The sequence below is a fragment of the Mustela putorius genome, unplaced genomic scaffold (genome assembly GCF_011764305.1).
Source record: "Mustela putorius furo isolate JIRA1106 unplaced genomic scaffold, ASM1176430v1.1 tig00000508_pilon_pilon_pilon, whole genome shotgun sequence".
Classification (NCBI taxonomy): domain Eukaryota; kingdom Metazoa; phylum Chordata; class Mammalia; order Carnivora; family Mustelidae; genus Mustela; species Mustela putorius.
Window position 1 is genome coordinate 16584192 of NW_025421402.1, and position 25111 is coordinate 16609302.

Consider the following 25111-nt stretch of genomic DNA (forward strand, 5'->3'; position numbering starts at 1 on the left):
TAATGAGTCTTTGCTTAGTAGGAACCCAGCAGAAGGAGCCTTCATGGTCCACTTGTCATTTGAGTATATATTACTGCAAGCCTGTTAAATAAATGAGTATTTAATACCTACTGGATTAAAAAAAAAAAAAAAACTAACAACACTACTTAGTTTTTCGGGAGAGATGATACCATTTTATCAACACAGTGAGATGCTTCTTACAGCAAACAAAACTCAACACTTTAGTATTACAGAATATTTAAAATACCCAAGCATGCTTATGAAAGGTACAATGCTCCAGGAAGAAATGGAGTGACTGGAACATATATGATTCTCATTGATATTTCAAGCAGCCGGAGAGAGAACGTGTGTACTTGCTACTTGAGAATCAGTGAATGTTTGAGTGGAAGGAGGCCTTGAGACAGTTTAGCCCAACTTCAGAGAAATTAAACACATGATGAAAATGTGGTAAAACAGGTCACAGTCAGCTGTGAATAAACGTGTGAGTCAAATATGTTCACCAATTTTTTTTCTGTAGATCTTTTGAAAATACTGAAATGTTCCAGGGTTTAGAAATGAGCAATGAATTTAATTATTAGATCTGAATTGTCAAAGGAAGTAATTAAACATTTTTTTAGAGTACTTTCAACTTTATTTTTATTACTTTAAGGTTAAGAGGTAAACATTTAAAGCACAAAGACAACGACTGCTTATAAATAACATTTTTAAACATAGTTTTATTCTTTCATTCTTTGTTGTACTATTAATATAGCTTTCTATCAAAAGGAAAAAAAACTAAAAAAAAATCCAAAATAATCTTTGCTAACCAACTTCATTTTACAATACTAATTGAGATCACTTTTTGTTTTTAGAAAGACAAAATACAGGAAGAAATTATTTTCTTTTGTGAAATTATGGCTCAAAATGAAAATGTGAAGAGAAGCAACTGTCAGTTCAATTCATTACAAGAACATCAATTCACAATGTTAAAATGAACGTATTAATAAAATGCAGTATTTTGCAACCATGTCTGCTTGTTGCACACGTTTGTGCCTGTAAACACACCTATATGTATACATTGTGCATATCTTTTAACTCTACTGTCTTTACTTCTGTTTGATAACCACGGTATGGGTTATAAAGTCTATCTATTCAAGTGTTGACACTAATTAATTGGTAAATTTCAGTTAGTTATGTACTTTCTTTTAAAGGGGTGTCAGGTAACTGAAAAACGAAAGCAAACAAGTTTAAGGGGAATATAGCCTTAAAAATTACATTTGGGGTAAGGAAGGAAGGAAGGAAGGAAGGAAAAGACCCGAACACACCGCCTCATCAGTATCAAGTTTAATAAACATACGAAGAAAAAAAGTTGAACTGCTAAGGTAGTCATGTTCAGCCCCTCTTGGCTACAGCTAGAGATAATTTAGACCATAAAGGAAGAGACCTATGTATTCTCTACAGTTTAGCATGACTGATTAATTTGACATGGGCTTTAGATACTGTAGAGTAGAAAAGTGACTTCACAAAGGAGCAGAGGAAAATCTTACCACCTTTTTCAGAAGACATGAATGTGCATTCTAAATCAGGAATTCCTTTGGATGCTTTGGGTTCTATGTGCATAGTAACAAGCAGGTAAAAATTAACTGGTACTGTAAGTGAAACATAAATTAGTGGGCTTCCTATCTTGAAAGATATTTGATTTACATTAAAAATTCAGTATTTTAATTGTGTTTATTTCTCCAATTACATTTGGGTACAGATAGAACATCAGGTCTGCACTGACTGTTCTTCAGGACTGAATGGCGAAGGGATGTATGTGCTTCTGATGTATGTTTCCGTGATAATATCTACTTGGAGTATTGACTAAGTTAAATACTTACAAACATTAAAAAATATTTTAAGTCTTCTGAGAGCCACATAGAGGGCTCTAGACGTCAAGAATTTGACCTTTTGCTTGCTGATAATGTAAATACTACTTTGGAGGGAGTGTTTGAGAACATCCAAGCTAAATGAGCATCTCCAAGGGTCTGCTTCAGAGGACTAGTACCTGTCCCTAAGGGAAACAATACAAAGTGTTCATAAAGACTGTAATGTCTTTATAAGACTGTAATGTCTTATGAGGGAGTTTCCCCATGCCAGTTGGTATACATTCTGCTGTTCCTCACTATGGGGGTTAGAACATTGCAGAGTGAAAAAGAAGGCTGTCCTCAGGAGTTTGGGACCTGTCTCACAATACACTTAATGTGTGTTATCAGCAGCTTCAAATTTGGCTTTTCAACATTCTTGGGTTTCAGAAGATTTTCAGGCAATGGATTTAAAAATAAAATCTTTTGAATAGATCCTAAAGCACTCTACACGACCATAGAGAAGTTTTAACCTGGTATTATAGATGATCTCCTCCAGCTTTCCCCCCCTTACATAGCTAGAACGAGTATTTAGCAAAAAGCATTTTTTTTAAGTGACAAATTTCCAAGAAACAAACTTATAAAAGTAATCATACTACAGGGTTACTCTATCCAATAAGAATGCCTCAAAAGAGCAATTTACCTGTGTAGTCTATAATCTCTTAACCAACCTGTCCTCTTACCCACAATACCCCTAGGAAAGAAGAGAATTCTTAAACGTGTACATTTGGCAAACCACAGACCTTTTTCTCCCCAACTGGCAGTTACGAGACCACCTAGGAAAGGTCCACTATCTGCACAAACCTCCTCTTTCTCCTTTAAAAAAACATTTGCAAAATTTTCTAGAACCTACTACAAGGGAGCATCGAGGATTTTCAGGGTAGTGAACCTGCTCTGTGTGAATACTGCAATGGTGGATCCCGTCATTAGACATTTATCCAAACCTATGGAATGTACAAGACCAGAGTGAACTGCAAGGTCAGCTGTGAACTTTGGGTGACTATGATGTGTCAATGTAGGCTTATTGATCCTAACAAAAGTCCCACTCTGGATGATAATGGGGGAGGCTGTGCATGTTTGGGGGCAGAGGGTATATGAGAAATCTCTGTACTTTCTTAATTTTTCTGTGAACCTAAAACTGCTCTTAAAAAAAAGCCTTAAAAAACTCCATCAGAAAGGTGATTCACATGTGTTAGCTTGACCTTTACTCAACCAATAAAAGCCATTATAAATATATTATCAGTCCTTAATAATGAAGATCATCTCCTAAGCCAAGAGCTATTTAGAACCTCTGGCATTACAAAGCAGATGATTCAAAAATAGTAATAGGAGGCACATAATAAAAATGACTTGTTTTGCTTGGTTTTAAAGTAACTACCTAGATGTTAGATGGCAAATTATCACCATTCATTTTCTTGTTCACCTTGTAAATGGGCTGGGTCATTGCCAGAAATCTGAATTCTTGGAAGAGCCATTTAGATTTTCAAACAAACTGATTCGATCATTCTAGTCTCCAATGGTTAAAACTGAAAATTAGTTTACCACAGTTGCACTGATCTTAAAAAAATATCAACCTTTGGGAAGAGAGAGGTAGAAGTCAGTCTAGATTAATAGAATTTACAGTTCAGTCATGGTGAATTTAAAAAATACATTTTTCTTTCAATAATTATTTTCTGTTCTAGATGAGGTAAAATTTGTAAAATCTGCATTAAGGTAATGTTGTGGGCACTCTGGTGATTACAATGATGAGGTTTATTTTGGTCAGAATGTCAGAGGGAAATATTAATTGTTGTTTGTCAACTGTGAACTTTATCCTACACTGTCCAAGGAGAGATAATTGGGACCACCCTGCTACAGAATCCTTACAAAAGAGCCAAAATCAGAACGTGAAATTGGCAAGCCTTTCACACGAAGATTATCTTAGGACTTCACTGATGAAATGCGAGGTCTTTCAAGTTCTAGGGATGATAGAAACACCACCCTCTCTGGCCTATCCCATTCGAGAAACCTGTGGGTGTGCTCACATTTGCCTGGGCATCTCTCTCTCTCATACACACACACACACACACACACACACACACACACACACAAACGAATCACGCTAGAAATGACTGACCTATGAGATCAAAATAAATAGGAGAAATGAGTGTTCCTTATACCTAGAAATAGCTGAAAACTGCAAAAGGTGAAGGTTTTCACTTTAGCACCAGGAATTGTGACAGAGCCCCATCTCTCTCACTGTGGCTGGACGGTATGTGGTTAGGACGCTAGAGTGATGACTTTGAGGCCATGGAGATTTCTGCTTCAAAAATGGAAGCTATGTTGTAGTTTTAGGACAATGGGGATCTATATCGTGAATAAAAATTGTAAAACATTTCTTCTTTGCTTTTCTTCTTAGGCAGATTTTCCTGCATTGGGAGTGGGAGCTGCAGGGGTGCTTTTTGGTAGAGGAAATCCAAGACCTAATCCTTTTGGCCTCTGCATGGCTTGAATGGGCTCAGCGATCCCCTTGCCATCTCGTCCAAGGCCTGACCCAGGTGTCCAGCCCATGTTCTGGAGCATTCGGTTTCCAATGTTGTTTTCTAGGATTGGTTGGGCGTTTTCCCCTACAAATCCTGAAATTACAAAACGACAAAAAGTAAAACAAAACAGAACAAAAATCCACAATCCCCAAAACACATTAGTACAGATGAAGATACTCCCAAGCTAAGAAAATCATATTCTCCTAAGTTTTTCTTTCAACAAGGTACCTGGGTGGGAGGTGCTGGTGGTGGGGGCAAGGGTTCATCTTGGGATGAGGACCTTAGTGGGGTAGAGGGATGAATGGAAGAAAGATCTCATTTAGAGTTTCAGCTCTACTAATCAGCAGCTTGATTAAGTTATTTAACTTCCTGTGGCTTTTGTCGCCTTATCTATAAAACAGGTGGAACAATGTCTACCTCACAGAAAGTGGCCAGCATCAGTTGAGATCTTGTACGAAAAGTATCGTCAGTAAATGATAAAATACAAAGAGGTTTATTTCATTTCTGCCTTAGCCTCAACGTGGAATTCTGAAAATCACCAACCTAACACCATAGTATTGTACATTTGCCTGGGGCATTGTCATTCAATAAAACCAAGACTAAAACCAAACCAAACAAAAAGCACAACTGTTGGCATCCCTAATTCCTAGGAATTGTTTACACTGTTCTAATCCTCTTCTTGTTATTTGTGATTTGGACTATAATAAGTCTTTTCTTTTCTCCTTCCTCCATTTCTACATTTTGATCACTATAGACGCAGACAAGAAGGGAAAAAATAGAGGAAAATAAAATAATAAATAAATACAGTAACTATTAAAGTTACAGATGGTGCTATATATAAAATAATTCTTCCCCTTTCCCTCTATCCCTGATCTCCTACCTCCATTTCTTATTTTGGAAAAGGAGACTGGGCAGTGCTTATCGTGAGATTTAGAAATAGCTCTTGTTTCCAGTACGTTCCTAGCAAAGATGACTTAGAGATGTACCTATTTTAAGCATTTTCTTTTTGACGGCATTTTCAAAGATTGACTTTTAGTTTGAATTTTCTTGGAGGCTCTTATGGAAACAATTGAGCTTATGAAATGTACATTCGATTCTAGGGGAAAGTGCAGAAGTACCAATTATCTAAAGTCAAAGAATTGAGACATTAACAGATGTAAAAGTCAAGGAAACATAAGAACTTGACTCCCTCCTTTAGCCACACACTTGGCCTTGGGCTGTGTGCACCTGAGGTAGAGCAGGCCAGGGCCCCGAGGGGTCCATTTCTGTTCATCCTGGAGCAGCAGCTGGAAGACTGTGGTGTAGGAAGGGGAACCTAGCCAATCTAGAGGTAACCAGTTAAAAGCAATCACAACTGTCAACTCTCAGAGCATGTCTTGTGGTTACTCCCCTTGCAGAAGGAAGTGATTATCAAATTAATACTGGAAATCATGGGGGAAAGGGGATGAGGGCATCTTAAAACAATCACTGTTTTAATGAGAACATATATAGCCCCACCTCCTACGCCAGAGCGTTCCAACAAGCCAGTTGTAGAACTCCGAGGTCGCAAACTTACAGGAATGCTGTCGTTGCTTCACGGTTCCCTCTCTAGTCCTTCAGGGCTAAAGATCGTCTCACTTTTCAAAGTTCCGAGGATGCCTCTTGTGTATATAGTAGCTCAGCTTGGGGTCCAGCATATTTCTGCTCTGAAATGTGGGTGGCTGTTTCCCGGAACAGTTTGAGGGCTGAAATGGGGAGCTGCTAACAAGACCACTCACTACTCTCTTTGGCACCCCCACAAGCCCCCTCTACCCCTTTTCAAACATCATTAATTTTTCCTCCCTGACTGGGGATGATGAGGGCACGTTCTACTCCATCCCTGTCCTCTGCCCCCAACCAAGAAGGCTGGGACTCTCAGTCCCTCTCCTTCTCTTAGATTAGGTTTAGGACGGATCCTCAAGCACCAATAACAATAACGAAAGTATTACATATGGGGCTGCATTGTATAATGTTCTATTTCTTGGCCCAGATGGTGGTTACAGAAATGGTCAGTGTATTATTTCATCCTTTTAAAAAAAAAATTAGGGCGCCTGGGTGGCTCAGTGGGTTAAGCCGCTGCCTTCGGCTCAGGTCATGATCTCAGGGTCCTGGGATCGAGTCCCGCATCGGGCTCTCTGCTCAGCAGGGAGTCTGCTTCCTCCTCTCTCTCTCTCTGCCTTCCTCTCTGCTTACTTGTGATCTCTCTCTGTCAAATAAATAAATAAAATCTTTAAAAAAAATTATTTCGTTCTTTAAACAGTCCCTCTGCATTTCCATGTGTTCTTTGGGATACGTATTTCATGGTAAAAAAAAATCATAATATACGAAATAGCAAGGTTGAACCAACAGTTTTATTTTATGTGGTACTTTGTACTTAGCATTCTGGGGAGAGCAAGTGGATTGTTCCCCATGATTCTGAGTTGTAGAAGAAAGAAACTGCAAAGTGCTAGAAATCAGTTTTAATAATGGACATTCATTTACTCTGATCAATTGATTTTCAAAGCCCTTTATTGGACATTGTGGTAGTTTCAATCTTCAGTATGCTGTGGGACTGAGAATGGAATACATTTGCTGAATTAGTAACAGGCAATAAATAAGAACCAGGTTACCACAATGAGTCAGTTTTGGATTTGTTAAATTGGGTCTTAGTTCACTGAAACAAGTATCTTAACGTGTAATGGAAAAAAAACCTTTTAGTTGCGAACAGCTTGAATGACAATGACTGGTATATAAAAAATTCATAATTCATTTTGTGTGTATATATAATATATATAATAGACATATATATATATGTATATATAAAATATCTCTCTGTGCACGTATGTACACACCCATATATATAATATAAAGAATGGACCCCTTAGTTACACACACGCGCACACACACACAAAACTGAAGAAAAGCCTTTTGTCAAAATTCTTCCCTAATAGGGTTGCTGAGGGGGAGGGGGTTGGGAGAGGGGGGTGGGGTTATGGACATTGGGGAGGGTATGTGCTATGGTGAGTGCTGTGAAGCGTGTAAACCTGGCGATTACAGACCTGTACCTCTGGGAATAAAAAATATATTATATGTTTATAAAAAATAAAAAATTAAAAAAAAATGAAAACAAAAAAACTCCTCCCTAATATAAGAAAAAGAGCCATTAGAGTTTTATTTTGAAATTATGATTATGGTGGCAACCCAGACCGACCTCCAAGATAGCTAATATCTTCTGAACAGCCACTGATCAAGTATATAAGGCTGAACAATGCACCGGCATCCTATCCCACATCCTTGATTTTTATGTGATTGTCACAAATTAGTTTAATTCCATCTATAAGCTCAAATTGCATCAGAGGTCTAGTGGTGTTCTGGGCTACACATCTGCTTAATCATATTTTGGATACAAAAGCTTACTAAAGTTCAGGTTTTGTTTTTGTTTTTGTTTTTAAAGATTTTATTTATTTATTTGACAGAGAGAGATCACAAGTAGATGGAGAGGCAGGCAGAGAGAGAGAGAGAGAGAGAGAGGGAACCAGGCTCCCTGCTGAGCAGAGAGCCCGATGCGGGATTCAATCCCAGGACCCTGAGATCATGACCTGAGCCGAAGGCAGCGGCTTAACCCACTGAGCCACCCAGGCACCCTAAAGTTCAGGTTTAAAATTAAATATTTAAGAAAAGATATGAGGCCAATTTAATACATCTCTTAAAAAATGGCTAAATTGCAGTTATTTCTCAGTTCTGAAGGGAACAGCAAATGGTAATTGAGTATCACCATTTAAAAATGTTGATTATTTCAAGCATGGTGGTCCCATACTTGTGTTTTTTATCTAGATGTTAAAGAATTCACTCTCTCTCTGTTTTTTTAGGTGCTGCTTCCTTCTCTTTTCTTAATGAAAATAAAATAAGGTAAAGCGGTATCTTGTACTTTCAAGTAAAAAAATTAAAAAAAAAAAAGAACATTTAATTTCTCAAATGCTAAACCCTTCCACATAGAAACATGGATTCCCAAAAAGAAGAAAAACAGCTTTTCTATGCAACCTTAAAGACAAGGTAAAGTGAGTTCATTTTTCATGGACAGTGATTCTGGAGTGAGATCTACTATTGGGTCTCTCATCCTTTTTATGAGATTAAGACTTGGGATTGGAACAACTCAGTCTCCGCACAGCATCCTACAACCATAATTTCCTTTCCTTTTGCTCCTGGCAGTGCTAAATCTTTTAAGTCCTTTCCTGGAAAGCTCTCCTCCTGCTCTGGCAATTTTAGCAATACCCAGCTTGCTCACCCTCCCACGCTCCCGACCCCAGACCCCTTCACGCTGGATCCCGCCTCTCTCTGACAGCTGAGTGGGTCTTTCCCCCTCACATCTTCCTGGGAGTTTAGTGGATGGTAATTCACTTGCGTAATTGGCTCAAGAGATGAAAATCTTGTATCGGCCTTTCCTAGCTGCTAATCTGTCCAGATGACTGCAAGCCTAATTGGCAGCTTGTTTAGTAATTTGGCTCCTAAAGTGTTGTATTGATGTTGGATAAACAGCCAATGGAAGGGGAGGTGACACACGCTGCTTCCTACATAACAGCTAGTGTACCCTGCCTCAGTCCCTCCCCCGTATTCAGGGCGCATCTGAGCATTTGCAGGATGCGCTCACTCTTTCTTCCTGTCCCCTTCTCCCTAGTACTTTACTAGCCAGCTGGGGGGCAGGGCTATTATTACTATTGGTTATTAAAATCACGAGTTATAATGTAGTCCTCTGTTCTCCGTAACTAATTTAAGGACATGGATTTTTTTGATTACTGTTAAGAAAGGAAAGAGCATTTAGCACAAGATGTGAGAAAATGGTAGGTGTTACTACTCTTTGTCAGATGTTTTAATGATTTCATTCTTAATATAGAACAGCCTGATTCAGACGATTCTGCATTTTATCTGCAATACTGTAGGCATCTTTGACATGAATTTTGCTAAATCAAATCCATTCAAGTCCTTAACTGCTTAAAATACAAGGCACATACTTTTTAAATAATAAAAATTTAATGTAGAACTAATTTCTTTCCCCCCCTCAAAGTGATGAATACTTTGTAAAGAATGAAAGACATAATCTATATTGACATGTTTGGAGAAGTTTTGTTTTTTAATTTTTCGTTCTTTAAAGTTTTTATTTACTTGAGGGAGTGAGAGTGACAGTGAGCAAGAGTGAGAGACAGCTCCAGTAGGGGGAGAGGCAGGGAGAGAGGGAGAGGCACACTCCTAGCTAAGCAGGGAGCCCTAATGCAGAGCTCCATCCCAGGAGCCTGGGATCATGACCTGAGCTGAAGTCACAGGTTCAACTGAGTGAGGCACCAACAGCACCCTGGAAGTGTTTTTATTAATAGATATTTTGGTTGTACAGAAATATATTTTTTATGGAATCATTATAAATCAAAGAAGAGCGTTTTAAAAAAACTAAAATAAAAAATTCTTAAAACTGTGTTGGTTCTGAAGGCACAAGGAGATGTTTATATGCAATAATATATAATCAGGACCATTTATGGTTTGCCTACTGTGTACCAAGCACATGCTTTACTTGTTAGGCATAAGACATTCATTATATCCATTTCTCATAACAACTGTGCTAGGAAGGAATTATAGTCGGCCTTGGAGACATGGTATCATTTGACCATGACTACACAGTGATTAAGCAAGATTCTAACTTTGCTTAAGTTTACTCCAAGAACCTATACACTTCCCATGAGAATTAATGGCAAATAAAAAATTTTAGTGACGGGGCACCTGGGTGGCTCAGTGGGTTAAAGCCTGTGCCTCCGGCTCAGGTCATGATCCCAGGGTCCTGGGATCGAGCCCCACATCGGGCTCTCTGCTCAGCAGGGAGCCTGCTTCCTCCTCTCTCTCTGCCTGCCTCTCTGCCTACTTGTGATGTATGTCTGTCAAATAAATAAATAAAATCTTTAAAAAAAAATTTTTAGTGACAATGATACTTCAAACAACTTAAAAAAAATTAACTGGGTTATAGCTGAATTGTAATAACTTCTCTCAATTTGCATAAGGACAATATACAGCAAACATACACTAACACAGTTGGATAACAAAATATAATGATGTCTGCAGCTCTTCAGGTTACAAACGGTTCCATAGTCACCATTTCTTTTGATCTTCCTTATCAATCTAAAAGATAGGTATTATCAGTTCCATTTTACTGGTAACACTGAGGTCTGAAGAAGTAACACACCTGCCCAAAGTCAACTAGCTAGAAAGTGTCCCACTTAGAATGTGGACTTACATTTGAGTCCATATGTTACCCTTTCACTGACTAAACATTTGACTTAAAATATTGTATAACCAGTACTTTGTTATGTCATTTCTTTTGCTACATTCTCCCAAATGACTGAGATTTCACTGTTAACAAATTTCAAACTCCTGAGAATTATTAGTCTAAATTAGGATACCAAGTTGTTCTGAAGACAGTGTTTCAACTCTCTTGAAATACCTAAAGATTCATTTGCTTGCTGTAAATCCAGTTTATCTGGCAGGTATTTAAATTGTAATTTAAGTTTTAGATGTATTTATAAACATTTACAGGTTTTTTAAAAAATCTATTATAATAAACTCTGAATTTAACATGCATTTATTCCATTTACATTTATTGTGATCACTGGTGTATCTGGATCTATTTTTCTTGTATTATTTAATGTTATTTATCTTATATTCCTCTACCTTTTTGTGGAATTCTCTGTATTTTTGTTTCTTCCTTTCTGGTGTCTCTTGCTTGCTTCTATCAGCTTGGAAATTAAAATATTTTTATTGGTTTAGTGATTACCTTTAAATATCAACATGCATACCTGACTTATTATTTCTTCACATTTCCATACTGTTGTCCAGAATTTTACTTCTATCTTACTTTAAAAAAAAAAAAAAAGATTTTTATTTATTTGAGTGAGGGAGAGCACAAGCAGGGGGTGGGAGGAGGGAGGGGCAGAGGGAGGGGGAGGAACAGGCTCTATGCTGAGAAAGGAGCCCGACAAAGGGCTCAATCCCAGGATCCTGAGATCATGACCTAGGCCAAAAAGATGCTTAACAGACTAAGCCACCCAGGCTTACTCCATCTTACTCTTAATACACCCAAATTAATCATCTCCATGGGCAATGTCATCATCATTATTAACTTTTATATATTCAACATTTTAGCTTTATGAACATGTTTAACAATCTCTTTGCTCACAATTTCTTCTTGATTTTCATTTTTTTTAAGGAATTCCATTCTTCTACATGAAGTATTAAGCTTAGTAATAATTGGTTTTTACCTGAAATTGTCTTTATTTCATCCTCACTCTTGGGAATAGCCTAACTGGATATAAAACACCATGTTGATGGTTATTTTATCTCTGCACTTTGAATATTTATCTCTTATCTTCTGGACTTTACTGATGTTTTTAAGTCTGCTGCCAGTGTAATACCATTCCTATGTAGGTTACATCTTTTCTCCTTGGCTGCTAATTTCTTTTCTTTCTCTTTGGTGTTTTTAAATTTTTCTCTTTCTTTCTTTCTTTCTTTCTTTCTTTCTTTCTTTCTTTCTTTCTTTCTTTCTTTCTGCTAATTTCTTTTCTTTCTCTTTGGTATTTTTAAATTTTTCCCTTCCTTCCTTCCTTCCTTCCTTTCTTTCTTTTTTAACAATGCGTCTAGGTATGACTACTTTTATATTTACTATTTTCTGATAAACTTGTACTTTTTGAATATGAATATTCACATTTTTCTTCAGTTGTAAGAATTCTATCATTTTCAATGAATTCAGTTAAGATGCTCCATGAATAAAGGACCTCCCTATTCTTTCTACTCCATTTGGAAATTCTATCAGATGTATGTTGAACTTCATCCTCCTCCAAGTCCTCCAGCCATTCTATCTCCCATATTTTTATCTCAGTGCTTCTTTTAGGTAATCTCTTCAGATTGCTTTTAAAATTTGCTGTTTTTTTTTTTTAATTTTTAATTTAATTTTATTTTGGCTGGCTGTATTGAGCCTGTTGTTTAACCCATCCAATGAATTTGTAATTTTTAAGATTTTTTCATAATAAGTAAGAATCTCAAATTTCTCCTTGGTTCTTTATCATACCTATCTTATTTTTTTCTACAGCTACTTCCTTTTGTTTTTAAATTGTCTATAATTTTTTTTTTTAAGTTTTGGTTTATGAAGGTGACTTCACTAGGTTTTCATTTGTGAAATGAAGATAATCATTGGGGTTTAAACCATGTACCACCAAAGTGGCTCTGCATTTGTTTCAAAGACCAGTTTTTCTGTTCATTTTTTGACTTGGTGTAATTTTAAACTAGAAACTCATATGAGGTAGGCTCTTGGTTATGCATTTTCAGATTCTTCTACTTGGAGCTTGGGTATAAATGAGATTCTTTATTTTCCTGTGCCTGTGGGTAAGTTTTGTTCCTAGTCTGCCCTCTTCTAAGGCTAGAGCTTTCCAGACGTTCTGGCTTGATAGGATCCTTATACCCAACTCCTCAGCTTAGTTGCCCTCCTACAGGGGCACTAACCAAACTACCTCAGGGATTACCTAGACTGGCAAAACTGAGCATGGGCATGGGGGCTGCTAAAGACCATTCCTGGTTTTGAACAATTTCCTTCTTTCAGTATCATTTATGCATCTAAAGAGATGGCTTCGTATTTTGTTCAGCATGGCCTGCTGCTCTGTAGTTTGTATACTTTCTCATTATTTAGGCTTTTATATTGTCAGGAACACAATTATTTTTAATCTAATGTGGATGTTTACCCTCTCCTTAAGTGTTCCTTGTACCAAATGATAATGGAGAGCTGTCTGAAACTCTCCTAAAACATCAGACTGAAAGGCAGTTTGGTGGTGCATGTATCAGGAGGACAGAGGTGATATGTTTCTTAGGCTTTTGCTATAGGTTCAGTGTAGTTTGGTTTCAAAATTAATACCAACCATCTCTCCCCAAAGTGCCCATTTTAAAATTCTGGGAGAGGGACGCCTGGGTGGCTCAGTTGGTTGGACGACTGCCTTCGGCTCAGGTCATGATCCTGGAGTCCCGGGATCGAGTCCCGCAATGGGCTCCCAGCTCCATGGGGAGTCTGCTTCTCTCTCTGACCTTCTCCTTGTTCATGCTCTCTCTCACTGTCTCTCTCTCAAGTAAATAAATAAAAATCTTTAATAAAAATAAATAAATAAAATTCTGGGAGAGATAAGATAATCTAGAGTGGTCATATAGATCCAGTGGTAAAAGAAAATAAAAACATAATTATTGATAAATAAATTTTGGACAACTGAAGAGATATAGCACCTTGAAAGGGCACTTGGCTATACTGACCATTTCCTGATTATGATTAGTATGACTTTTAATTAAAAGCACACTTAAAAAAAAATCTTCACCCATTATTATGATTTACAAGTTGCCTTTATTGCCTTAAGTATTCATGGAGATTATTTTGTTATTGAAATATCAGTAGGATGCTGAGGAAGAACTCCCGAAAGTCACAAAAAAGCTGTAAAGCAACCTCTTGCCAAAATCTTGCGTATCCATGACAGTGCAGCCTGAACCAATATCTATACCAAGAAATTGAACTTTGCTAGGCATATAATATAAATAAATGCATAGAAGAAAGGTGGACTCCCTATGATGACTATTTTCCCTAGGATATCAGTTCAACAGAAAACAAAATAGTAACAGCAAATACTAATTGTGGATAACAACACATTTAATACTGAGGTAGCCTCCGTATTTCAAAAAGCATACTCACATCTTTTCACTATCAGATCCTTAATAAGCTAAGACTTCTACCAAAAACACAGACCATAACCAACACTGCTGACTGGCTTTTAAGAATGTGTTAATAATATCCTTCCTATTTCGCTCGCTGCTTTTCTTCACCTTTACAGATGACATTTTTCAAACTATAAAATGCATTCTGCTGGCAAACCTTCCTGCTTCAACAGTTCTCAATTTTATAATAGTCAATCTACATCCTTTGCTACTGAGACACCTACTGTCTTTTGGTTTGTGACTTTGAATGAGGCAGCGATGAAGCCATACATTTAAAAATCAATAGCTAACCTTATCAATATTCATTTTCTTTTGTCAATACAAAATACAAAGGTGAAAGAGCAGTAAATAAGCTAAAGCACTGAAATAAATTCGGTGTTCCTGTCACAATTAATAAATGTTCAACCGATAACACTGCTGGCTAGTCTAGAGCCTTACAAAGCAAATGACATTATGCCTCAATGCTACGGCTAACACAGGGTGAGTAAAATTCTCAACACACTAGCAGGTAAAGATCAGATTTTGAGTTACTAATTTCATAGGTGACTTTTAAAAAATATTTATTATGTATACAATATGTAACTGTTTATTCTTAGAGTCTTAAATTGTTGTATAAACCTTGTTCAGGATTATAAAGTTAAGAGTGCCAAATTATAGTTTTCTGATAGTGTTCTGGTAAATGTTTTCTAAACCTGCTGTTTAACTGTGTAACTTTTCACATATAAATCAGAGGGATCATTACATAATATTTGAGCTGTTTGCCTTTTAACTCTTATCCCCTATTTCAAATGAGACATAGTTATCTTTACCTGCATTTTCCCTGCTTAGACGGAATGCTGACTAAAGGCAAAAGGATGTGTGAAAACGTATCTCAATTCAATGTGTTTTTTGGGAGGTCTGTGAGGGCCTATAAAATGGGGAGAGTATTCACTTTGAAATACTTCTACATGCTAACTCAACTCTGGAAGCTTAAATATAATTGACTATTATAAGGCTGAATATACTCCAGAATTTGAAAATTATAATTTTCAGAGACAAGATGATCAAGGATTCATAACCTCATTATCAAAGTGTATTTATGCAAAAGCATTTCTTACTTGAATTTGGATAATAATCTTCACCTTAGAGTTGATTCATTAGTATTAGAAGATATTCTTTTTAAAACTGAGGACTTTTAAATAACCTCATTCTCTACCTCTTTGAGAGGAACAGTTATGCATGGATTTAAAAAATGCATTGGAAATGAGTAACATAATTCTCTTACTCCACTACTGTAATTACAAAAATGCATTAAATTTCTATGCATTTTATTCTTTAAGCAAAAAAAAAAAAAAAAAAAAAAATCTTGTAACATAACCAAAATCCCGACTCTTAAGAGAATCACAACAGTTCTGAAATACAACGTTTGGAATATGCCGGTATAAGCTTATGAATGTTTTAGGCTAAAGTTTAATGTTTATACCCATACTCCGTATAAATGATTTCCTCTGATGCTACTGAGTTGTAACGTCAAAATCACCTTGTAGAAATAATTATATTATCCTCTCCTCAACCATTAAGCGTTTTCCTTCTCACTTCACATATGTTCAGAGTGTTCGAACCTGACCCTGATATTCTCTCTTCCTTACTGCAGGCACTAAGGTGCTTTAGTTCCATCCCTAAGATTGTTCTTGTACTATTTCTGCCACTAATGTTTGAATCATTGAAAGATAAGAGAATTCAGGGGACCATTCAACTGGAATGGGGATATTAAAGAATCTTACACCTGCCTTACGAAAGATTTGAATTGAAGAACTTATGACATGTATTTGATCTAAAAGTGGCTATATGTTCCTGTGGAAAGATATATTAGAACTATTCTCATGAATGTTCTGCATCTCTACCTAGCAATATTTAGGTAACTCTTCTATGAAACTTAAGATATCATAGCAGGTTCAAATAAACATATGCAACAGAACAGTCTTTAAAATATATTCTTACAAAAAGGCCATACGTTGTCATAGAAAAAACAGGGATTTAGGAGTCATGCAGGGAGATGTAGGCTTGAAACCCCCCTTTGCCATTCAATAATTACTCTCTTCTTAGGGAACGAAGAAAAACCTATCACTTCTCTGAATCTTAATTTTACGGTGTAAAGTGATGCTAATACCACCTAGCTCATAAAGCTGTTACAAAGATAAAATGAAATAACAAACTTTCTGTTACGTAGTAGGCATCCAGTAAGTGGTAAATATTATTCTACATAAATACACATTCCACACACAGGTGTTTCTTACTTCCAAATTCTGAAAATTCAGTATAGCTACAAGATGATGATCAATATTATATTTACTCATAATCACATGCATTATTTCTAATTTTATATTTAGATGGAACAACTGCTCCAATTTTAAGTCATTCAATTTTTTAGTACTCAACTATAGGACAGATCTCCTAAATAGAGAATTAAAGCTTTACATCTTTTATTTCCTTGTAATGACCATGTCAAGATTTCTTCTCTCCTTCTCATCGTTTATTCTCCTGGTTGACATGGATATTATTTTCATATTCTATAAATCATCATGGAAAAAATAACCTTTCCTATAAAGTGCTTCCCAAATGAAGTTAAAGTTTATAAGTATGAATGGGTAAGGATCCCAGGCAATAGGCCAAGGCTATTATTCTTTGTAACTGACCAAGTATCTACACTGAAAACATTTCTTAGAGTCAGTTTGCTGCAACACAAATCCTTATTCTTAGGTGGGTTTTTACATTCAATGCCCAGTTCTTCCTCCTTTCACTGGTTTTTCTCTCTGCCTTCCTTATCATTGCTCTTGCATGAGATTTTGTTAAACATACGGTTGGTTATTCATCTTCTTCACTACTAAGCTTGGGCCTTTGCCCTTCTAAGGTTTCCTGACCCCTCTGGTCTAGTGACTTCTCTCTGCTCCGCACTTGTGGTTTCCCCTATTTCACACTCATTAGAATGGAACATTATTAGAAGGATGTGATTTTTGATGTGATTTTTTTATTCTAATGCAGCTTTTTTTTGTTTCTTTGTTGTGTTTTGGTTTTTAAAGTAGGCTCCATGCCCAATATGGGGCTTGAACTCACCTCCCTGAGATCAAGAGTTGCCTGCTCTACTGACAGAGCCAGCCACGCACCCATGTATAAATATGGGAAGACGAATCTAGGACTGTTGCAGAGCTGGGACTAGAAACCAGACCGATGCATTCACGGTTACCTTTCCATCTTCCGTAATATGGGGCTTTGTGTTTTGAGGCTGCTCCTTATACTTTCGAATTTCTTACAATTAATTTCTTCTGGAGTTATTTGCCTTTTCATCTACGTATGCCTTGTTGTCCCAACCTGTCTATAAGTTTCCGCAGGCCAAAGACACAGCTTTTGAAGTTTTTGTATCCTTTTAATACCTCACACAGAGTCTTGCCTTTGGGTAGGTGTGTAGCAAATATTTTATTGATTGGCCGCCTGAAAAATCTAAACAAGGAACATGCAATATATCCTGACACCAAATGCAAATGATTTAATAGTTGCTTGTAAACTGTGCCTCTTCTTCAGTGTAAGTGATTTAGAATTATCTGTATTTTCCAGTCGATGATTTATGAACTTTATATTTGTGTTCTGGCCCAACCCCTTTTTGCTTTACCTGATGTAGTAGGTCCAGGCAAAGGTGCAGCTTTTCTTCTCCGTTTGATATCTCCTGTGCATAAGGATCCTAAATGCATGCTTGTTTGCCTACAAGTAATTATCAGAAAAAACTATTAACAAAGGAGGAAAAAAATGACACATAAATACACAGCTTGTATAATCTGAACCTAAATCAAAACATTCTCAACAAAGATGGAGCAGCATAGTAAAACCACCAATCTTGTTTATATCGAAACATAATTACGTTTGTTGACAAGCGTTCAGCAGCTAAATGCGCCATCATAAATTGTTACTGGAATGAATAATATAAAAGGAATGCTTTTTAATTTTCAAAACTGGCAATCTTTCTAGCTCAACATAAAATCAAGCACTGTTGCTTCTGACAGGAAAATAGCTAAGATTAATTATCTAAAGAGATCACAATATTGTTGCTAGGTTATCAATTGGTTACTAATGCTTTACTGTCAGAGCAACATTTATTACAGGAAAAGTATGATCAATTTCTTTTAGGATATTATGTGGCAGTGAATTTTCTTAAAACACTTTAAACAGACAGAAGGAAATAGTGATGTTCTCTCTCATAATTCGTATGATTAGAATTCTTTAGTTAATTGTTTATTAGCTAGGTGAGGAAGCATAATTTTGAATGTGTTAATGTTGGTCTTCTTCTACTAAATATGCCCACATTATACTGGATTATATTTATAAAGACATGACATATATATAAGAACTGAGAAGCAGACTTTATGCTATTCTTAAAGTTAGTTAGAATTGGATTATTTTGCCTAATCATGGACTCCTAAATTAAAAAGTTTTGGAAAAATTAGAAATGGCCCAATTGGAAATCAAGAAAAAAATTATACAAAGAGATGGAAAGGATTTAAAAGTCTTCAAACATTTCAAGCTATAAAAGGACTCTGTTCATTTCCTGGATCATAATCCCTGATGTGGGGTTGGGATAGTATCTGGGGATCATGAAGCAGAAATAAATGATGCATGTTTATTATAGCACATGTTCCTTTAGTAATTCACAGAGATATCTGGTAGTATCCTGACGTTTCATATTTAACCTAGCAAGGCCTGCTGGATCAGTCTTCACTATATCTAGTTATTTCTGAATAGACCAACAAACTTTGTTCACCAAACATTTGTTCCTTTTCATCTTCTCATGAATTGTATTCCTTCCCTTTAAGTTCCAGACTCCTATTTCCCTTCTCCTTAGTTCAGGATGACATATATACCTCCTTTTGCCTCACTGTCTTTAGAATCTCATGCTTGTGTGGGTTCCCTGTATGTACAGAATTTAATTTGATTTCTTCCTGTTAATCTATCAGTTTGATTTTTAATCTAGCTAGAAGAATCTTGAAAGACAGAGAAAAATTATTTTCTCCCCTACGTACCCAGATTATTAGAGAAAAATTTAAAAGGAAAAAACTGATTCAGGTAAAAACCAAGATATATATTTATACACATATTCTCAGGTATTTAAATATAATGAAAAGCTGGGCACTAATTTTACTGGGAAGTAAAATTTACTTATAGTTTCTACCTATAAGGCACAAAGTACAGTACAATAATGATCTGGCTGATCCACAATCAAATAAAAACACTGTCAGAATCTATCAATATAGGTAATAGCAACAGACAATTTGTCTAGTTTTCTCTTCCTTTTGTGTTGAGTGCATACTGTTTCTCTGTTAGAGAATAAATATATACACTTATTAAAATATTTTAAAAAATTAGTTCATTCAGGTAGTGACTAACTTTGCAGAAATACACACACACACACATATATATCAAAATCTTTTTAGACATGCAAAACTGTCTGGGTTTTGAGGTGTGGTCCTGGCTCCAATGCCCCCCCCCCAAAAAAAAACTTAAATAAATAAAAAATGAATGATTATGATCCCATTTACTTTTTAAAAACTGTTAGATTATTTTAAAAAACTACAATAGTATCAAAGAAGACACATCCTTTTTATACAAAATCAAAGAATTCACTTATTCAGCGAGCATTTATTAGTATCTATTCGGACTTAGCATAAGATCCCACAGAGGCGGTGACAGTGAAGAGTAGGAAGGAAGAGATGGAAGATACAAAGGCATGGAATGTTCACTTCCTATTATAGGAGGAATTTACAGTCTCAGTGGGGAGTTTAAGTCACGAGTGCATGAAATACTCAGGGACAGTGGTGGCAGTGGTGGGCAACACCAACTTTATTGGCTATCACTAGAGATTATATTATTGAGGCCTTATAACAATTTGAAACATGTTTTGTTGAATATACCTTTTTTCTTTTGTAGGGAAATATTTGTGCCTTACTGGAAAACTACAATTTTAGAGCATATTCTTCTTGTTATCAGATTCTTGACTCTACGGAAGCTAGTTTACAACTCGAAGTTACGGATGCCTGAGAGCAATGGGAAATAATTCCAGTCTATAGAAATACAAATGAATTGTCCTGAGGAAGGACAATCTTCCCTCCTGTGGAGAAGTCAATTCTGCATTCATCTGCCCATTCACATCTACACTCCTTACTCCTTATAAATCTGTGTTTCTTTGACTCCTTCTTTGAACTCCTTAAAAGATCTGCTTGGTTCCCTCATTAACTCATGAGTTAAACAGTTATCTCAAACACCTATTCATTTTATACCTGCGACAGAGTCATGATTTTACCTTTTTGTACAATATTATCCTTTGACATCTGTGATCCCTCTGGAAATCTCTCCTAGCAAAAGACTGAAGCAACATTGACTCTGTAGAGTGTATACCAGACAGGCTCAGATATCAGCAATAGCTAAGGAGGGGAAGGGAACATTCTGGAAATGGAAATAAAGTGGGAATCTGAATTCTGAGGCATGGCCCTTTTGTTATTGAACTGTAAACACCAACCCATGGACCATTTACTTCTGATCCTCTTGTTGAAATATAATAAATATCCTTAGTTTAAGCCATTGTTGGTTAGGTTTTCTATACCTGTTGCTCCAAGTATTTATTTTATTTTATTTTATTTTTAAGTAATCTCTATACCCAACATGGGGCTTGAACTCACAACCCCGAGATCAAAGGTCTCATGCTCTACTACTGACTGAGCTAGTCAGGCATCACTTTGCTGAAAGTACTTTAAACAATAAAGAGTTTATTCTGGTTCGAGATGTCTGGGAAACAATCTTCCAAGCAGGAACTATATAATTTGAAGGAAGAAGAATGCTGGGGCTGGATCAGGGCCATATATGTCACATATGGCCATGAAGCTGTCTGGATTTCATAGCTGACATGGAGTCATTAAAGATCATTAAGCAGGAGAGATGGTTGGGCAGGTTAGAATCCTGGGACACCGGTAGAGAGCAGGGTTGGCTAGGGTTGAAACTGATGAGATGCAGGGCAACAAGGTTTGCAAAATCCAGACACATAACTGCTTCCCGTCACTCCTCTCTGTCATGGTTGAGAATAACACGACGCTGCCGTATCATGAAACTTCTTTGTGTTGGTCTATCTGAGAGAGGAAGTGGGCAGGCAGCCCATGAAAAGTCTTGATTCTGGATTATTAAAAACCAAACCAAAACAAAAACCCAAAAAACCCCCAATGCCAGGTTTTCTTACTTTCAGACAGATTTAAAGCTCAAACCAAGGTTAAAAAAAAAAAATTAGTCAGGAGGGTCCTTCTTTAAGAAATACATTTTTGGAAATAATTAGAAGAAATACGTGAGGGCCTGACACATATAAGTACCCAGTGTGACTATTAACATTGCTGGCTTCCACGTCTGCTGTTCTGGTACTAATGGCATGTAATCAGAGTCTTCTCACTGCTTGAAAAATAATTCTCCAAAGTCAATACTGCCTTTAAGACTTTATCTTTTTTTTTTTTTTTTTAAATACTATTAAGACTTATTAGGAAGGCCTGTTTACAAACACGGTGAAAAACAAATCTTAGGAACAATCTCTCTTTTCAACCTCTTTTCTCATCTGCTGGACCAAAAATTCCCTTTCAGTCATCTTTACAGAATAAATGGAATACAACATCTTCACTCATCTCCCCTCCTCCACTCCCAGCAGAGCCACATAAAGGAAAGGAGACACACAAACATTCAAGGAGAATAAAGTTCAAGTTAATAAAGTCAGTACATTGAACCCAAAGACCTGAGCCATAAGAAAAACAGCTGGCTGCATTTCAGTAATTCTATCAGGAATTGACTATCTGCTACAGCGCATTCCGAGATCTGGATTATCGATCAGTAAGATTGCCCCATTCAGGCTTGTCCATCTCCCTTTTCCTTCAGACAGGCGCCCTGAAGTTGCTACGAATAACACGGAGTAAGGTCTCCTCTGTTATTCGTTGTCACTCCTAATGTAAAACGTAGCAGTTATTTTTTAATTTAAAATCAATGAGTGCCTCAAAGGAAGCCTTGTTGCTTCAGTCTAAATGAGTCATTTGTTTTTGCAACGCAGAATACTTGGATTACTATTCAAGGTGGTAGCTGGCTTTGTGTGTGTGCACACACACGCGTTTGAGTGTGTGTGTGTGTGTGTGTGTTCTGAAGAAGGATAATGTACTGTCTTATGAACAGACCCGAAGTTATTAAAAAACGTTAAGATTTTTTTGTTAAGGCGCTCCAAGGAAGTTACCCATCAACGATACCAGTGTGTGTGTTTCTGTTAATGGTACTTGCCTGCGGTGGAGAAGAGGGGAAACCAATCAAGCCTAATAAATTTATAATGACTCACACCTTTACTATTAAAGGTAAATAAACATACCTTTAAGTGGAAAGGATCAAGAAATAATGCTGTTTTTGTTTTGGATTAGTAAGTATTGTCACTTAGTTATGATGTGAAACGTAGTTTCTCATATACTGATTCTGAAGATTTTCCTATTAAATATTAGAAAAGCAGAACTCAGAAAGAAGTCTTCATTTTGTTTTGCTTTTGAAACACACTTCACATGGTTTATCCCCTCATCCTTTTAAATGGTGTGGTGATAGGAAACTGGGCATTTTATCTGGAGGAAAACAACAACAACAACAACAACAAAAAAAAAAAACAGGAAAAAACAAAAAGGGAAAACAAAACAAAACAAAAATCCTAGTGAAAACCATCTTGCCTGAAAACTTGGCTTTCAACATGGGCTGACAGGGACAGAAGCCGGCAGTGTCAAACACAATAATATTAAAGGGAAAAGAGGAAGGACTTGTCTCTTCATCGTATGCACTTACAAACAGAGGCTTTTCAGAGAATTAGGCCTAGTTAAAGTTGCCCCCTGGATAAAATGTGTTCCCAAGCAGCCTCAGACAAGCTTCAGAGGAGCGACAAACAGATGTGACTATGGGCCCTGGCATTTGGCAAGAACACTCATTGTCAGTTAGAAAAATATAAGCATGGACAAGGCATCAGCTGCACAGAAATGAATCAGGTCTGCGGTGTCACTGGAGGAGGTGTCTGGTGGCAGAGAGAAGTCTCCGGGCTGGAAAACCCAGCTCTGTTGGGAACTTCCTCTTCTAGATACAAATGACCCTCTCCTCCCCTCTGATGTCTCCATGTCTCAACATACTAAATCGAAGGCGTTAACAGCAGTATCTCTTTTTCTGTTGTACTAAAACACACATGAAGCATTAACTACCATTTAGTCTAAGTATTTCTTAACTGTGAACACTGCATGAAGTCCTGGTTTTTAATGGTTTTTCTTTCTAAGCCCCTTCTTGTTCATGAAGCACACTTTGTATCTAGTCTTGTCGATCATGCCCTACCTGATTCTGGTGCCTTCTCTCTCTGTGGCTTTGGTCATCTGACTTCATGTTCTGCCTTGAGTCCATTTCCCCTCTCCCTGGACTAATCCTGACTTAAGAAAGTCAGAGTTTAAGGTTTAAAACAGTGCACCGAATTTAGTACTTGTGTCCCAGGAGCTGAGCCCTTGCTTTATTCTGGACTTAGGTACCTACCAGTCATAAGCCTCCCAGCACCTTAGTTGTTTTGGATTTAGGTCTTTCCTGGATATCCCCAAATGCTAAGGTCTGGCCCTGAAGCACAACCTGGTGATTGAGGCAGTCTCCAATGCTGCTGGCAGACCCTAGCCCAAGCATCAGCTGCCCCTGTCCCCCTTCTCTGCTCATTCCATTTAGGTAGATATCTTGAGATGATCACTAGAACATTCTGAGCATATCTAGGTGAGAACATTCTCACATCTAGAAGAGAGTTAAACCTTTCATAGGCAAATTATTCATAAGGTTTCAAAAAATCTCTTTGGGAGAACCGCTGTTACATCTTGGCTTCCATACTTCCCATATCTGTCCAAGCCCTACGGATATTTTTAAGGAACTGCTGGTCACCAAGGCCATGTACATGACCTAACACTGGAGCAACCTATTCTACCCACTTGAGAAAACTTCCTCTTTATGTTTCCTAATTTCCACCATCCTTGAGAACTTAATCTTTCACCCTTCACAGTTTTCCCAGAGTCCTCAAATCTAAATGTTCTTTCTTGTTTTTAAACTTTCCTAACTTCACTCTCCTTCTAAGAACTTTTCCTCTACATTTCATAGCAATCTGTGTTTCTGTCTGTTGTTACATATATCATATGGTCTGGCCCAACTTGTTTTCAGATTAGAGGGGACTGTCAGCTAAAAACACTGGAACAACTTAAGGCCAAGAACCATGTGCAATTTCACGGAATCTAACTTGGCTTCTGTCATGTATTAGAGGCACAATAAATATTTACTGAACGAAAACAAATTAAACTATTGTAAAAACTGTTGCCTCAACATTTCATTTAGCAATTAATCATGCATTTTTTGTGATAACACGTCTTCCTTGAAGTGTTTCTTAAATTTACTCAAAAACATTCATTCAACAATTAACAAAACTTGATCAGGTATTCTACTAGATGCTAAGAAAAGACAAATATGGCTCCTACCATCAAGGGGCTCATAGCATAATGCCAGAAACACAAGAAAGAGAAATTACTATACAGTGTAATAAGTCCATAAGGTTATGGTAGCAGACCACCTCTTTGGGGAAACAGAAAAATTCATTTCGCCTGAGTTCAAATTTGGATATTGTCTCTCCAAGCAGAATCTAAGATATTTGAGGCATCTTGGAGTATTCTTTTATTCTTCACAGCATAGTACCTAGGAAATAGTAGGCACTTAGTAAACGGATATTGATTTAATTTCTTCAATTCCTAGCTATAACTATGTATTTCTGGAATCTGTTTATCAATGATATGTAGTACAGAGTTTCAACAATAAATTTATTCCAATTTCCTCGAGAAAATGATAGAACAAAGCTAGTGT

The 25111-nt window shown here is 36.9% G+C and overlaps 1 protein-coding gene across 1 annotated transcript in view; it reads right to left on the reverse strand.

Moving 5' to 3' along the window:
• Positions 1-608: 608 nt before the first annotated feature.
• Positions 609-25111, reverse strand: part of GPATCH2 (G-patch domain containing 2) — a 172710-nt gene continuing 148207 nt past the window's right edge. Inside the window, exons 9-10 of the mRNA XM_004751469.3 lie at positions 17826-17914; positions 609-4498 (exon numbers count right to left, since the gene is read on the reverse strand). Coding sequence (XP_004751526.1) covers positions 4278-4498; positions 17826-17914 — 310 coding nt within the window. The 3' untranslated portion in view covers positions 609-4277. The remainder of the gene's footprint in view (positions 4499-17825; positions 17915-25111) is intronic.